Consider the following 14,040-nt stretch of genomic DNA (forward strand, 5'->3'; position numbering starts at 1 on the left):
ATAAATAAATAAATTAAATAAATAAATTTTTTTTAAAAAAGCTTTAAAAAAAATCATAGGAAAATGTTATAAATAGCACTGCACGCTGTGGTCAACAGAAGGGACTGCTATGGCAAAAGCAATCAGCATGGATACTCTGGCCATTCAAGACCCTCCCAGCTGCCCCTAGGGCTGAGGGAATCACTATGTCAGGCACCCCATTTGCAGAGCCACAGTACTCCAGCAAGGAAGCTCTGCCAGGAAACCAATAAGAAGTAGGAGGTAGCAATATGTGGTAGGCCTGGGGGGTTGTCTACCCAACAGCCATTCCTCCCCTTCATCCCAGCTAATGGACCCTCATCTTGTTCAGGTGCTCACTTGCTTTAGAGGAGGCAGGTCCCAGCCCCAGCCCCAGTTCCAGCTCCAGTTCCAGCTCTGGTAGTCATGATTGGTCTGAGCTAGGCTTGGTGGGCCCATTTCCCTTGCCATTACAGGTTTGGTCATAGGCATGGGATAAAAGTCTGACCAAGGAGATGGGGTGGGAAGTCTACTCAGCAACTTTGGGGAAAGACTGTCATCACACTTTTATAAAAAGACATTGCAGAAAAACATTCCCTTGTCTATTACTAGACATCATCATACCTGTGTGACATTGCTGGAATTGTGGGACTGTGAGGAGAGTTAGCTGAAGAGGACATCCTGGAAATGGAAGAAGAAAGTTGAAGAAACCTGTTCCTTAATAGCAATGCTGAGTCATTAAATTAACCAATCCTGTCACCTATCTAGAAAGTACTGGAGATTAAGTAACAAATCACCTGATTGAGTGTGCCATTGTGAGTTGAGTTTTCTGGTACTTTCAGGCCAAAAACATTCTAATGAAAGCTACATGTGAAAGAACAACACTGAATTCACTCCCAGGTCTCATCTCTCTGTTGTCTTCTTGTTGCACATGGATGCTATTCTTCAGTTGTCTCTGTTCCTCTTCAAATCCTATCCAGTCCTAAGTGTGAGCATAACTTCCTGGGGTGACTTGGAGTTGCCAGGCCAAGCTTGGCTTTGCAGACAAACATGGCTTCATGGGGGCTGTGGCAGATAACCTCGTGTTGAGTCTTTCATCATCTGAACAAACTACAGACCCTGGGGCTAGTGTTGTGTGTCATTGCTCTGCATCTAAGCAGTCAACAGTGCACTGGGTTGAATGGTGTTCCCCCCAGATTCATGTCCTTCCCAGAGTTTCAGAATATGACCTTATTTGGAACTAGGGTCGTTACAAATGTAATTAGTTAAGAGGAGGTCATACTGGGAAAAGGCTGGGCCCTTAATGCAATATGACTAATGTCCTTATAAGAAGATAAGAGACCCAGACACAGTGAAAATGCCATGTAACGAGAGAGGCAGAGATCAGAGCGGTGCGTCTACAAGCCACGGAGCCCTGTCATATTCATGGGCCATCTTCAGCTTGGCCACATCTGTGTGAGCCCTTGTCAGTCTGGACGAAGAAATATCATCAATACTAGTCTGCAAGACTCTGGGTTCCCTGAGCACAGTGAAGATGTCCAACAGGGTGTCCTCCTGGACCCACTTGGTGGTGAGAGGCTATAGGAGGACAAACTTAGTCAAGTAGTCCTAAAGAGCCAGAATCAATGTGCATAGCCTGATAGGATTTGCTTGCATGCTGATGAGATAGATTTGGCATCTTCAGTTGAGCATCTTGGAAACTATCAGTTTGGACCCCAAGTCATACTCTACAAGGTGCTCCTTTACTGGCAGGGTCTGCTGAGAGTCCAGTACAACCTGACGATATCACAGAAGGTGCTCTTGTACCTGTGTTCCAGCTCACTCTCCATGCACGTGCACCAGCCACACCCACTGCCAAGACAGGTCTCAGAAAAATGTCAAAGAGTTTGTCCACGTGGACATAAGACTGGGCTTCTGATCATGTCCCCTTCATGGACTCTACCAGCTTCTCATTCCCATGGAATAGGCTGATGTTGATCCAGGTCCAGACGCTGAGAGTCAAGTGGTTCTTTCGTCTCTTGGCGTTGGCCTCCTTCTCCTGGGTCAGCTGGCTACACTGCTCTTTCATGAAGAGGTTGCAGTTTATAGACTTGCTTTCCAACATCTGTTGCAAATACTGAAGTAACAGCTCACACATGTGGCCCCACGGCACCCAGCCTTTGCAAGTCCACTATCTTCTCCCTCTGGGACATGATTATTATGCCAGAGAATAAGCATTTGGAGGAAGGCTCACAGCCCAGAGAGTGTAGACATCCATGCTAACATTGCACTACTGAGTGAGAAGGAAACAAAAGAGAAGCAGCAAAACTCACAAAGGAACAATTTCACTGGGGAGGGAGTAGAACATGGTGAGTCAAACATGAGTCAGGGTTCCAATCCCAGCTCACCCTTAAGCAAGTTGCTTCATTTCTCTGAACCTCAATATATTCGTCAGTAAAATAGGCATAATAATGCCTACTTCACTGTTTCGTTTTAAAGACTGACTAGCACCATTGTGGTAAAGACTGCTAATGACCTCCAATATCCACTCTACCTTCTTCTGTAGTATTAGAATTTTTACTGGGCACATGGGCTGACCATTTCATGATTTCATTTCCATGGATGGACCTAGAGATGATCATACTAAGTGAAGTAAGTCAGCCAGAGAAAGACAAATATCATATGATATCACTTATATGTGGAAACTGAAAAAAAAAAAGATACAAATGAACTTATTTACAAAACAGAAATAGACCCACAGACATAGAAAACGAATATATGGTTACCAAAGGTGGGGGGGGATAAATTAAAAGGATGGGATTAACATATACACACTACTATATATAAAATAGATAACCAACAAGGACCTACTGTATAGCACAGAGAACTGTACTCAATATTTTGTAATAACCTATAAGGGAAAAGAATCTGAAAAAGAATGAATATATGTATATTGTATAACTGAATCATTTTGTTATACACCTGAAACTAACACAAAATTGTAAATCAACTATATGCCAATAAAATGTTTTAAAAATTTAACCAAAGAAGTGAAAGATTTGTACAATGAAAACTACAAAACACTGATGAAAGTAACTGAAGAAGACACACACATGGTGTGTGTGTGTGTGTTGGAGGGAGGGCAAAGTTTTCCCAAAGTTAGGAAGACTATTTAAAAATAATTATATGGATAACTTCTCTATGTGGAGGAAACCCCAGGGGAAATACTTTTATGACCGTAACAGTTGAAACCAAGTTTTTTACCTGAAAAAATATTGTAATAATGTATGATGGAAAATCTTTATCAACAGGCTCCTAATAGCAGTAGTACCTCAATGTGTCTAATTAAATAAGTTTCAACAGCCTTTCTTGTCGGTATCTGGCTATCAGAACTTGGAGGACTTTCTCGTGTTAGGCAGACTCTATAAAGTGATGAGGTTAATAGGTGAATCCTGTCCATCAGGCAGTGGGTGTGGCTCTGTTGTCCTGAACACAGTCTTTGATTTGTATGTGCTAGTTATTTACCTGACGACCTCACCATAAGGCCCTCCTTGATGCTGGGTCCCTAAACATTGACTGACAGTTTATAGTCTTGTCTCAATTGTCAATATAAAAATAGCCCAATTATCACCTATCTTAACAAATGTTTTTAACCTGAAATTTATCTGAGTATTGAGTCTCAATATTGATTAGTACCACCTCCCTGATGGAAACACCTACTGGTCTATTCTTATAAACACACCCAGCCCTTTCCTGTCCTCCCAGATCTCTCCCAGAAAACAGAATAATGTCTACATGCAGTTATTTTTGCTGGAGATTAAAATTTTTCAACAGAAGTACATTAATATGTCTATGTCCAGAAAAATAACTTCTGGTTGAATATCATTGCGTAATTTCTTTATAATTGCTTAGGCTCTAATTAGCAATGATTTAATAAAGTACATTTGAAATGTATCTGTTATAATGAAACCTTTTAGTTTTAAGGAAAAATTTTTAATGAAATATCAAGTGCATAATGTAACAGTTTTCTCTGGACCATGCCACCCTGTTAAAATTGCTGTATTGTTAATTAATTAAACAGGTGTAATCAGCATCCGCGAAAAAAAAAAAGGAGCCTAGCTTGTGTACTAATACAACCATGAATGTAAGTTGTCAGTAAACAGTAACTTTGATGTAGGTATGGTTATCTCCATTTCACAGACATGAGGCAGAAGCACATAAGTGGCTAACCATTTAAGCTTTAGAGTTGGGTTGATGGGGGTTCAGATTTTGACAATCACTAAGCTACTACAAGCTTTGTGACACTGGGCAACTCACTTCCATGATCGAGCCTAATTTCCTCATCTGTGAATAGGAACAATAATTCTAACCAACAGACTTTTTTTCTCTCTTGCTCTTCAGAACCTGTTCTTTCAAAGTCCACCTCAAATCATGCCTCCTCCCCAGTCTCCCAACTAGCTTTTTAAAAATAGCGCAAATTCCAAAACTCTGTCCATAAGAACCCAGACTGAGATGCCAAACTGACCAATTCTGATAACCCTCTGTGGTGATAATCTGCCAGAAATGAGTAAAGGCTGCCATCTTCAGATGGCTTCGGTGCCCATCTGCACTGCTTTGCTCGCAGGATACCTGCCTGGCCCCGCAGCTCCTGGTTCAGTGATCTCTACAACAGACCAAGGTGACTGCTGGAGCACTGCTGAGGAGAATGGCTGACAATTTTTGAATAAATTCAGTGAGAAATAAATATAAATGTTCAGTCTTTTATCCAATTCACAGTGCTGATAGTGATCATCAACAAGAAATAAAAGTAAAAAGAGAATATAGAAAACCTGGATCTGCAAAAGTTGACTTGAGAAAAATGGCATTGATGGAAAGAATGGCCATACCCACACCAACAAAATCTTATGATAGAAGAAGATATGGTTAGTAAAATTGAGATGGAGCCAGACCCCAGTCCACTGATCAAACCTTTTCAAAACACAAACAGATATCTTAATAGTCAGAAACAAAACAAAAATGCCTAATATATGTTGGTTACATGAGGGGTCCTGTCTAGCGCAGTAAGACAAGAAAAAGTGTAAGATCTAAACAGAAAAAAACCTTCGTTATTTGCAGACAATATGATTGTCAACATAGAAAAGCAAATTGATTCCAAAAGCCATTGGAAATCTTAAAAGATTTCAGCATTGTTGCTAGATGTGAGTTCAATACAAAAAACTCAATTGTGTTTCCTTTAAATACCGAAAACAAATATGTGATTTCTAAAGATACCATTTACAACAGCAACCAAGGCACCTTGGAATAAATCCCCCCCAAAATTATACGAAGTCTTTAGGAAGAAAACTATAAAATGTTATTGAAATTCATAAAATAAGACTTACATAAATGAGAAATCCAGGAGGGTCACTAATGGGGAGAGTCAGCATTACAATATGGCAATTCTGTATAAATGCAATGCAAACCCAATTAAAATCCCCAAAAGTGGTTTCCTGGAATTTAGTAAGCTGGTTCTAAAATTTATACAGAGGATCCAAATATAGCTGAGACAACCTCGAAGAAGAAGGAGAAGGAAGAATGTTTCCCATTTTAAAAAAAAGAAACTAGAGTTAGGCTTCACTTTAAAAACAGGAAAATCTGGCCACAGTGGGAACGATAATTAGCTGGAGTTGACTAGCAGCTGCCCCTTCAGGTAGAATATGTGCCCTCCAGTTCTCCCAGCACTTTTCCTTATTTAAGGTACCTGCCTCATAGATATTTGATTGTGTGCTAGTTACCTGGGGTGGGGAGTTAGGGTGAGAGGAATAAAAGAGATTATTTAAAATACAAGGGTTCTGTTTGGCTACGTAAATACCCTCACCGTGGAAAGATCTGAGCAGGCAAGCAGAAAGAATAAAAGAGTGGAATGTGTGAATCTAAGACTTTGATGCTTCTGCTTAATGATCCCAGTACGATCCTGGGGATGTGTGGCAGAGAAGGGATGGATGAGAGCACGTCGGGAGTTATAAAGTGAAGGAATCGGAAGGTCCAAATAGCACAAGAGTTGGAGATGCTGTCTTCCTGAAACCAGTACTGGAATCGGAGTAAAGGGAAAGATCTTAAGAACTCACAGGGACTCCCAGATGCTAAGCAGAACTGCAAGAGAAATAGGGAAAAATCCAACACCGGCAGAAAGGAAGAATAACCTTCCCTGGAAACCCATTGTGGACTAAGCTCTTTGACACAGGTTATCTCCTTGGACCCCCACATTCGTCCTCTGAGAGTAGATATTAATATCCCTTTGTTATGGATGAGCAAATTGAGCTATGAAAACTGAGGTCATTGGCCCCACGTGACAAAGCTGACATTTGAAGCAGTCAGATTCAAACTAGGGTCTCCCTGACTCCACAATCCTTTTCTTTCACTAAACCCAGAAAGATCACTGGAGCACCCTGAAACACAAGCAGCTATGGTAAAGAAAACAAGACGACAAAAGGTGGTATTAACCCCACCCCCTCAACTACCCAAATTTTATCAATGTTTCTGAAGCACCAGCTGAGACAGATGAGGGAGGAATAAGGATTGTGTCCAGTGCTAACTTTAGTTAGGGAATCTGTGTGAACGGCGTTTCCTGGAGAGTCTGATCCAAAGAGTCTATCCAAAATGTCAGAGCAAAGAAGTAGAAGTATAAGCCACCTACGCGTGGAGGCTGCCTGTTAACTCTGCCACTTGGCCAAGTGATTTAACTCCCATCTCCAAGCCCCTGCCTCCTGTAAAATGGGTATAATTACAACATTGTTTTGGAAGATTCCATGTGATAAAGCTTGCAGTGTGCTTAGAACAGTATCGAACACTTAAGCGCTCAATATAACTGTCATCATGAATATGATGGAGGTTTTTTTAAAAAATAATTCAGTATGACTTACTTGGAAATGTATCAAAAAATAAGGAGTGATGGATACAGGCGCAGTGTGATAAGGTATAGCAAAATTTTAATGAAAGATAAAATAGTTTTAAAGTTAAAATGTTCACTGCAAAATTCTTTCCACTTTTTGTATGTTTGAAAATGTCCATAATCCACCGTTGGAAAAATAATGCATTGTGATCTGCTCTGGGAGGAGGAAGGTCTAAGCTTTGTCTTTGTTTTTTTAATAGAAAAGGTACAAAAGTGAAAACAAAATGGGCGAAATCTTCCTCAACTCTCTCCCGCCTTCGGGCTGTGGGCCGTTAGTAAAACTGCTTGAATGAAATCATCGAGGACCGCTTGCGAAATACCAAATCCTCGAGAGCGAGGCTCAAGGCTGCCAAACCCTCGCGAGGGACAGGGACGCGCTCCAAGCTCCGCATCCCACTTCGGTGCCGAGGAGGTAGGGTTGGAGCGAGCACTAACGGAAACGCGGCCAGGCCGTTACCAGGGGGTTCCCGGCCCGCGGCCGCTGACCGCCGAGCGCCGCAAGTAAATACCTTAGTCGGGCGGGGGAGAGAAGCGTCGAATTTCAAAAAAAAAAAAAAAGCCCAAACCCCCACAGCCCCGGGCGGGCGGGCGCGCGCCATGGGCGCCCTTTGGCTGCGGGAGCGAGTGGAGGATGCTGGGAAGGAGGTAAAATGGCCACCGGCGGCGGCGCGGAGGAGGAGAGGAAGCGGGGGCGGACGCAGCTCCTGTCCCTTGCGCGCCCGGCGGCCCGGGCCGAGGAGGCCGAGGGCGGCCGCGAGAAGATGGGCTGGGCCCAGGTGGTGAAGAACCTGGCCGAGAAGAAGGGCGAGTTCCGCGAGTCGCGGCCTCCGCGGCGGGAGGAGGAGGGCGGTAACGGCGCGCGCGGCGGGCTCAGCGCCCCCGCGGGCCTGGCGGCGCCGGGCCTCGGTGACTTCCCCCCTGCCGGCCGCGGGGACCCGAAGGGCCGCCGGAGAGACCCGGCCGGCGAGGCGACGGACGCCCGCAAGAAGAAGGGCGCAGCCGAGGTGGGCAGGAGGAAGAAGGCCGAAGCGGCGGCCATGGCGGCCCCGACCAAGCCCGACGCGGCCGAAGACGCGGCCGAGCGGCCCCCCCAGGACGAGCAGGCGACGGCGGCTGGCCCCGCGGCGGGCCCGGGCAAGGGCCGCTTCCTCGTGCGCATCTGTTTCCAGGGAGACGAGGGCGCCTGCCCAACCCGGGACTTCGTGGTGGGCGCGCTCATCCTCCGCTCCATCGGCATGGACCCGAGCGACATCTACGCGGTCATTCAGATCCCTGGCAGCCGGGAGTTCGACGTGAGCTTCCGCTCGGCGGAGAAGCTGGCCCTATTCTTACGCGTCTACGAGGAGAAGCGCGAGCAGGAGGACTGCTGGGAGAACTTTGTGGTGCTGGGGCGGAGCAAGTCCAGCTTGAAGACGCTCTTCATCCTCTTCCGGAACGAGACGGTGGACGTGGAGGACATCGTGACCTGGCTCAAGCGCCACTGCGATGTGTTGGCCGTGCCGGTGAAAGTGACCGACAGGTTTGGGATCTGGACCGGGGAGTACAAGTGCGAGATCGAGCTGCGCCAGGGGGAGGGCGGGGTCAGGCACCTGCCGGGGGCCTTCTTCTTGGGGGCCGAGAGGGGCTACAGCTGGTACAAGGGGCAGCCCAAGACGTGCTTTAAATGTGGTTCCCGGACCCACATGAGTGGCAGCTGCACACAGGACAGGTGCTTCAGGTGCGGGGAGGAGGGGCACCTGAGCCCTTACTGCCGGAAGGGCATCGTGTGTAACCTCTGTGGCAAACGAGGACACGCCTTTGCCCAGTGTCCCAAAGCGGTTCACAATTCCGTGGCAGCTCAGCTAACCGGCGTGGCCGGGCACTGAACACCCACCTGCCTGCCAGGGTGAACACAGAGCCAGCTTACCCCTCTTAAGTGCCAAAACTTTTTTTTAAACCATTTTTTATCGTTTTTGGAGGAGATCTTCTTAAAACTACAAGAGACATCTCACTTTGCCTTCCTAAACTGAGTTTACTCCATTTCAGCCTTTCCTGAATTTGGTGACTCTGTCATCAGTAACGACTACCGACCGAGAACTGTAGTGTGCAGATATGTCTCCCCTCCCTTTTTTAAAATTTATTTTCATTTTTGTATTTGGAGATTTTTTTTCTGGTACTTTTTACTCCCCACCCCTTGTCTTCTCCCCGGATTTTCATTCTCCGGCTGCCTTGCTCATCTTTATGCCCCAGTGCTAGGTAGGGGCCCAGCACATGGTCGGCACTCCATCAGTGTTTGTTGAATTGAGAACATTGTTGACCCTGGCTTCTGTCAGGGTGTCTATCTTTTGCAGCTCATCCCGTCCCCTTTTAATTTGCTGCTTCTAATCTATGTGGTCTGAGAATTTGTGAAACCAGTGTTGTTAGAAGTGTATGTAAACTGAGTCAATAAGCTCTGAATGGTGGCCAAGGGCCTCTCTTACGGCATTAAAATGCATGGACTTTGTGACAGCACTTTCAGTGGCTCAGAAACCATTCTTCACAGAATCATGGAATCTAGAATTTTCCTGCTGGAAAAGACCTAAAAATTGGTTTAGACCAATCCACTGGTTTTCCAACAGATGAAACAGGACCAGAGAGGTTAAATGACTGGGTCAAAATCACATAGCTGTCTGGTGCCAGAGCTAGCCTAGAGTAGAGTTCCCTGACCCCAAGCCCGGTGCTCATTCCACTACCTCTCACACCTCACAACATTTTCCTCAACACTTGAGGGCCCAGAAAGTCTGCTCTTTCCAGAATAATGAGCCCAGAGGAATGCTAAGAAATCATCTGGGGAAGGAAGCAGAAGATTTGGCAGGAGCTTCAGAATACTTGGGAGATACGGAAGGGACAAAGGAACATAATCCAGGGTGTACTCATTGCCCCCTGGGGTACCATATCTGGATTAAAGTGGCCCTGCTCCTTTGTGGCCTTCCCCTTCCCCGTTCATTGCCACCAGTGAGAAATAGAGGTGCTCCTGAGTAAAGAAAGGTTTACATTTGCATCTTAGCCTCAATAGCTGGCGTCCCCAGAGAAGCAGCTGACTGGAGCTCATCTGCAACCTCCTGGACTCTCAGGAGAAAAACGGAATTCCAAATGAGCTGTTAACTCTAAAATGTACTTGGGAAATAGGCCAAGCTAGAGGGCATTGGGTCTACTAAGTGTTATCAAGTTAAAGTAGAAAAGACAGTACACTGCTTTTCTTTTAGTTTTTGTCTTTCCTTTATGTTTTGCTATTTCCTTGTGGCTTAGAATGTAAAATCGATTGTTTAAAGTTTTGTTCTGAATAAATATTTATCTTTTGTATTGCTAACAGTGCTGCACTATTTCCTTTCGAAATGTTAGATGCATAGGTTCACAGACCCTAGTTCAACCAAGACTTCCCACACTCCATTTGTTTACTCTGCATATACATTTCCAGCCCCACAGGCAACACTTAACACCTACTATGTTTTCCCAGGCCCTTGGGAGTTGTTACCTAAACCTTTGCTTCAAAATCACTTAGCATACTGTTAAAACTAAAGTGTTAAGTCCTAACTCAGTTCCGAGCAATCGGAATCACTGGAGTGAGTGAAATATTTTTAGTAAGCGCCCCTAGCAACTCTGTTGGGCAGCCAGGTTTGAGACCACAGTTCTGAATAGTACTAACATGACTGAGAGGGACTGCCCTTGGGAGATTACAAACCAGTGGGAAAAACTGAGGTAGGATGTCAGTTTCATCATCTTAACAGTTATTTTAAGTGTACTGAATTGGATACAAAGTATTCATGGGCTTTAGAAAAAATGCCATCTCTTCCAACTATAAGGGAGGAAGAGAGAAAGGGTCCAGGAAATTTCCCATAGAGCTGACTCACTCCTCCAAGCTAGCCCTGGAGACTCCAGACACAACCCTCTGAGGGATTTTCTAGCTCTGAGATGATAAGATGATCTGATCCTAAGAATTAATGTTCCCAGTGTATTGATTCTCTGACTCAGTGATTTGAGGGTATTTCCAGAGCTGATCTGGTACAGTTGAGGCCTGGTTGGCTCTTCAGAATCCTGCCTTTCAGAGCCAGCTCAGCCTTTCTCCTTCCTGTCTCCCAAGGCAAACACAGTCTTCCCTCCTCCTTCCTTCCCTCCCTCCCTCTGTCCTCTCTCTCCCCCTCCTCTCCCCATCCTCTGCCACGGGTTTCCCTCCCTCACAGTGCTGGAGGCCTGACGTGGGGGGAAAAAGCCTGTATTCATCATAGTCCCCTCCCCCTTCCTCCTAGCAGGCGCTGTGCCAAGGAGCCTCCTTGGAAGGAATCTTCCCTCTGCCCCTCCCCCCCAACTCTACTGGAGAGAGCAGAGGAAGAAACTGTTTCCCTGCCCTTCCCCTCCCCACCCCCCATCCGCTCCAGGGCCTCCAGCCTGGCAGTCTGGGGACTGAGCCACGGGCTGGAGCAGAACAAACCTCCCCCAGCTTCCTCTCCTGATCTAGCAGCCCCCAAATTACAATCCCTCACTGTTCATGGGCTCCTGGGAAGTGTGTCGAGATCCCCAGCCTGAGGCTGGCTGACTAGCTGACGTTCATTCGTTCAGCTTACAACAATACTGAAGGCCATTAAGAGCCAGACCCCACACAAGGCACTCTGCATACACCCGTGAATAAGACTGTGCACTTGCAGAGAGAGCTACAGATAAGTAATAAGGAAGCAATTTTTAAAATAATATTAAGTATTTTTTAATGTTCTAGAAAAGAGTATAGAATTGTCTCAAATGCAGCTCTACTAGAAGAGATGATGTCTGGACTGAAACCTGCAAAATGAAGGAGTCAAGTGAAGAAGGAAAAGATATTCAAGCAACAGAAGCAGCCTGTGCAAAGACCTGGAGGCTAGAGCACAGGGTGTGTTCAGGCTGGCTGGAGAGTCACAGGAAGATGTGGTTGGGAAAAGGCCAAGAGGAAGTGACAGGGCTTGTCAGTGTAATAAGAGGCTTGATTTTGTCCTAACACCCTCCACTCTGGCCGCCTTCATTCCATTCATTTAACACTCTAACACTCGTATGTTAAGCACCAACTCTTTCAAGGCAATGGATTGCAGCAAAATAGTCAAGTCCTTTGGGGCTGGAATTCTAGAGTTACACAATATATAATCTGTAATAATGCATTGAAAGAAACATACAGAGTGACATGTTTAATAAGGAAAACTGATTTGTTCTTGAGGGGTCAGGGATAACTTCCCAGACAAAATGTTTGAACTGAGATCAAAAGACCATATAAGAAGTTAATTGAGGACTTCCCTGGTGGCGCAGTGGTTAAGAATCTGCCTGCCAATGCAGGGGACACGGGTTCGAGCCCTGGTCTGGGAAGATCCCACATGCCGCGGAGCAACTAGGCCCGTGAGCCACAGCTACTGAGCCTGTGCGTCTGGAGCCTGTGCTCCACAACAAGAGAGGCCGCGATAGTGAGAGGCCCGCGCACCGCGATGAAGAGTGGCCCCCACTTGCCACAACTAGAGAAAGCCCTCGCACAGAAACGAAGACCCAACACAGCCAAAAAAAATAAAATAAATTAATTAATTTAAAAAAAAAAGTTAATTGAAAGGTGGGGGTGGGGGTTAAGTGGTGGTAAGGGTATGAGCCTAGGTTTGCGTAAGTATAACAACCCTATAGTGGGAGGAGGCACAGTGGATTCTAGAAACCAAATGAAAGCCAGTGTTTAGAAACAAACCACTCTAGGTATTGAGGAAAGTGATGGGCTCTAGGCTGGATATTAGGAATGATTCCTAGAACACCATGGAACTGACCTACCAGGGGAGCTACTACCTCTCTCACAGTCAGAAAGGAGCCAGGAGGCCATCATTGGAAAGGCTGAGTTTGAGGACACGCTGCGGAAGCTGCCACTCAAGGACAGGATGCTACTGCCAATGCTACTGCTAGAACAGTGGAATGTCAAGCCCTTGAAGCCAGAGATCATACACTAGAGTCTCCACAACCTTACTTAAAAGCAAAAACAGCCAAAATTGTTTGACTTCTGCCTACTACCACCTTCCAAACCTCATGTAAGTGTACCTAATTGCTGGAGCCCTAGCTGCAAGGGAGTCAGGAAATGCTTTTGCTTTCCAGCATGAGTAGCACAGAAAGCACACTAACAGTGGGAATGGGAGCTGTCTGCCGACCAACCACATCTGGCACAGCCAGTGTGGCTACAATGCAGAGAGGGGGAGGGAGATGATGGTTCAAAATAAGACTGGAGATCTCTTGGGGAGGTCTGGTCAGCCATGTTTAGCATTTGAGTCTAAGAATGATGAGGCGCCATTGAAAAATTTTTGAGCAAGGAAGTGACATGATCAGGGTTATATTTTTAAAAGACCATTCAGGATACTTTGTAGAGAATGGGTCAGAGAGAAGCCCAAGCGTAGAGAAGTCCAGTTTACCAAGGTGACAGATGAGGGTACCTTGGAGCTGGATGATGCAGATACAGAAAAGCAGGCAGGGTAAAGAGATTTTTAGGAGGTTAAGTCAACAAGACAGACATAGGCTGGAGGAAAAGTAAGTACCAAGGATGTCACCCAGGTTTCCAGCTTCTGCAATTGGAGAGATAGTGGGGCCACTCCCTGAAGTGTAGAACAGAGGAGAAAATCCAAGTTTGGGATGAAGGTCTTCAGTTTGATTTTGGCTGTGTTGAGTTTGAGGTCCCTGTAGAGGATATCTAAAAGAAGGTGTGGGATGGGTGGTTCAATATCCACAGGCCTTAAATTCTAAGGAGAGCTCTGGGCTTGAGATATAAACACAGGTGTCCTATAGCAATGGTTTTCAAACTCTTTAACCACATTCCACAGAAGGCATACATTTTACATTGCAGCCATCCAACATATACATATGTATACTTATATATAAATAAACAAGTTTATACATAGAAACAAGTTTATATATAGAAAGAAATAATATGATCTCTGTGGGTGGTGTGCTCTGATATTTTCTATTCTATTGCTTCTTCTTTTATAAATGCTTATATGACCTGTTAAGTTGATTTTATAATCTCCTAATGGGTCATGAGAAAAAGCATAGGGGAAAAAGATTATAGCAACTCGGATCATACCTTATGCAACTCTGACATGTGAGAGTTTTCCCTGATGGAAAAAGATATCGTGACAAAC

General features: G+C 45.4%; 1 protein-coding gene across 1 annotated transcript; it reads left to right on the forward strand.

Annotated features, from left to right (window-relative positions):
- Positions 1 to 7,557: 7,557 nt before the first annotated feature.
- ZCCHC3 (zinc finger CCHC-type containing 3) lies at positions 7,558 to 8,772 on the forward strand (the record flags this gene model as incomplete). The annotated part of the gene is made up of 1 exon (XM_082362349.1): positions 7,558 to 8,772. One exon carries the CDS (start codon positions 7,558 to 7,560, stop codon positions 8,770 to 8,772), a length of 1,215 nt encoding a protein of 404 aa, XP_082218475.1.
- Positions 8,773 to 14,040: the final 5,268 nt, after the last annotated feature.

This window comes from Balaenoptera borealis (assembly GCF_965194805.1).
Source record: "Balaenoptera borealis genome assembly, chromosome: 16".
Taxonomy (NCBI): domain Eukaryota; kingdom Metazoa; phylum Chordata; class Mammalia; order Artiodactyla; family Balaenopteridae; genus Balaenoptera; species Balaenoptera borealis.